The 1,752-nt window shown below is 37.8% G+C and overlaps 1 protein-coding gene and 1 pseudogene across 1 annotated transcript; both read right to left on the bottom strand.

Annotated features, from left to right (window-relative positions):
• Positions 1-1,752, bottom strand: part of LOC102591264 (glutamate receptor 2.8-like) — a 4,927-nt pseudogene that overhangs the window by 1,583 nt on the left and 1,592 nt on the right.
• LOC107062596 (glutamate receptor 2.9-like) lies at positions 777-1,548 on the bottom strand. Its single transcript, XM_015313413.1, has 2 exons — positions 1,239-1,548; positions 777-1,074 (listed from the first exon to the last, which is right to left on the bottom strand). The coding sequence occupies exons 1-2, from the start codon at positions 1,522-1,524 to the stop codon at positions 800-802; spliced, it is 561 nt and encodes a 186-aa protein (XP_015168899.1). The 5' UTR covers positions 1,525-1,548; the 3' UTR covers positions 777-799.

Below are 1,752 nucleotides of genomic sequence, written 5' to 3'. Positions count from 1 at the left end.
TAATCTTGTGAACAAGATCATCATAGTTTTTAGAAGTTGGGCTATGTGCTATTGGAAATGGAATAAATTCGTAAGGGACATCATATTTCAAAGATAGGATGACTTCTTTGAAGACATCTGGCCCTAAACCAGTTGAAATTACTGCTTGTGTCGTTGGATCTCTTTCCACTTTAATGAATTGCTCCAGCCCTCCTTTGTCAGGAACTCCCAACCCTTAACTTCTTCCCACTTGTGGGTATTTCCCAGCCTCTCGGAACAATAGTAGATTCACCAGGCCAAATGATGATCCCTAGTTGCTTATTATTAGTTTTAGCTGTTTTACCACTCATCTTCAGTTTATGCGAAATGCCATCCTTCTCTGTCCAGAATCCAACGACTTTCTCTCCTTTCCCGATTATATTCACAATCTGATATGGGTACGGCTGCAGTTCTCTATCAATGATACGGAAATCACCACTTAGTCCTGGTTTTAGCTCTGTGTTTTGCATAGAGTCAATGAGCAGAGATCCCACTTCTGAGGTTCTAAGTGCATCTAGGTCTGTTAAGTTCTCTCTAGTGTCTGGTTTCTTTAATTTTGGGATAGCAGTAGTGCCCACTTTCTCTACTGCTTCTGCTAATAAGGTGATGCTATCATATGCCCATAGCCCGAAAACATTGAGTTCTACTTGGTCCATGTCTGGATACTCTTGACGAAATCTCTTTCTCCATCTCTTGGTGAACATGTCAAGCTCATTTGATCTTGTAACATAAGATTTTACACCCAGAACACCTTGCATTGATGACTCAATTACTGAAGTATCTACCAGGTTCCATAGGGGCTTTCCTCATAGATTACTACAACCTCCCTCCAATTATAGTTTTTAACAATTGCTGCAATGGCTTTAGTCTGACTGGAAGAAGGAAGTGCTCCTCTGATGAAGAAGGGATTTTCCTTGACTGTAAGTAAAGGACTTGTTGCTGGAGAAATTATAGGGACTTTTACTCTGTTCCCTAAGTCGATCACAAAATCAGTTTGAGTAGACATTTGTGGCCCAAAGATAGCTTGCACTTGGACATCCTTTAGCAAGTATATGGCTGCACATACACAATCAGACTTATAAGTAATTGTCTGAACATCTCTTTCAAAATAGAAAAACTAAAGGGAAAAGTAATATCTTAGAGAAAAAGTGAATCTTTTGAAGCAAAGAGAGAGAGATAATGCTAGTTTAACATAGGTAAAGCTTAGAGCTGAATTTTACCAGCTGATGCTGCTTCAACATCATCTTTCTTTGAATCCCTGATATGAGGAACTATCCTTATGGCACCGCGACTAGTGTTGGCATGATAATCCGCAAGAGCTAGTAAGATAGATATGTGCATTACTTTTCCTACTTCTGTTTCCAGATCAAGAATTATTCCCACATCCATCTTTACAGCACTAGTGTTATTATCTTCACCTCTTATTCCAATTACATAGTGGCAAAAACCAATGATGGAAACAAGTTGAATGAAGATAATTAGGGATTTGCATCTTGGATTATGCATTTGAAAAACTCTAGTAGACAGTAATATGAGAGCTGGACAAGAAGCAGTTGTGGTTGTGCAAGATATATAACTATAACTTTTCTATAATTAAAATAAAACCATACCTCATAACTGCAGAAAGAAAAGTCAAAGTTTTTCAAGAATAACAAATGGTTTAAAATATTACTTCTAGTTTGATTCTTAAAGAAAGAGGACTTTTCACACTTGTTAGACCACAAGCTAGTAAAG

The sequence above is a fragment of the Solanum tuberosum genome, unplaced genomic scaffold (assembly GCF_000226075.1).
Source record: "Solanum tuberosum cultivar DM 1-3 516 R44 unplaced genomic scaffold, SolTub_3.0 scf00246, whole genome shotgun sequence".
In the NCBI taxonomy this organism is placed as follows: Eukaryota; Viridiplantae; Streptophyta; class Magnoliopsida; order Solanales; family Solanaceae; genus Solanum; species Solanum tuberosum.
This window is presented reverse-complemented; position numbering and strand designations above follow the sequence as displayed.

What these genes read in the sequence shown, in the direction of transcription:
- LOC107062596 (XM_015313413.1), bottom strand. Translation starts at nt 1,524, where the DNA reads ATGCATAATCCAAGATGCAAATCCCTAATTATCTTCATTCAACTTGTT. An exon ending in TGTTGAAGCAGCATCAGCTG is followed by an intron (nt 1,075 to 1,238) that starts GTAAAATTCAGC and finishes GTGTATGTGCAG; the next exon opens with CCATATACTTGCTAAAGGAT.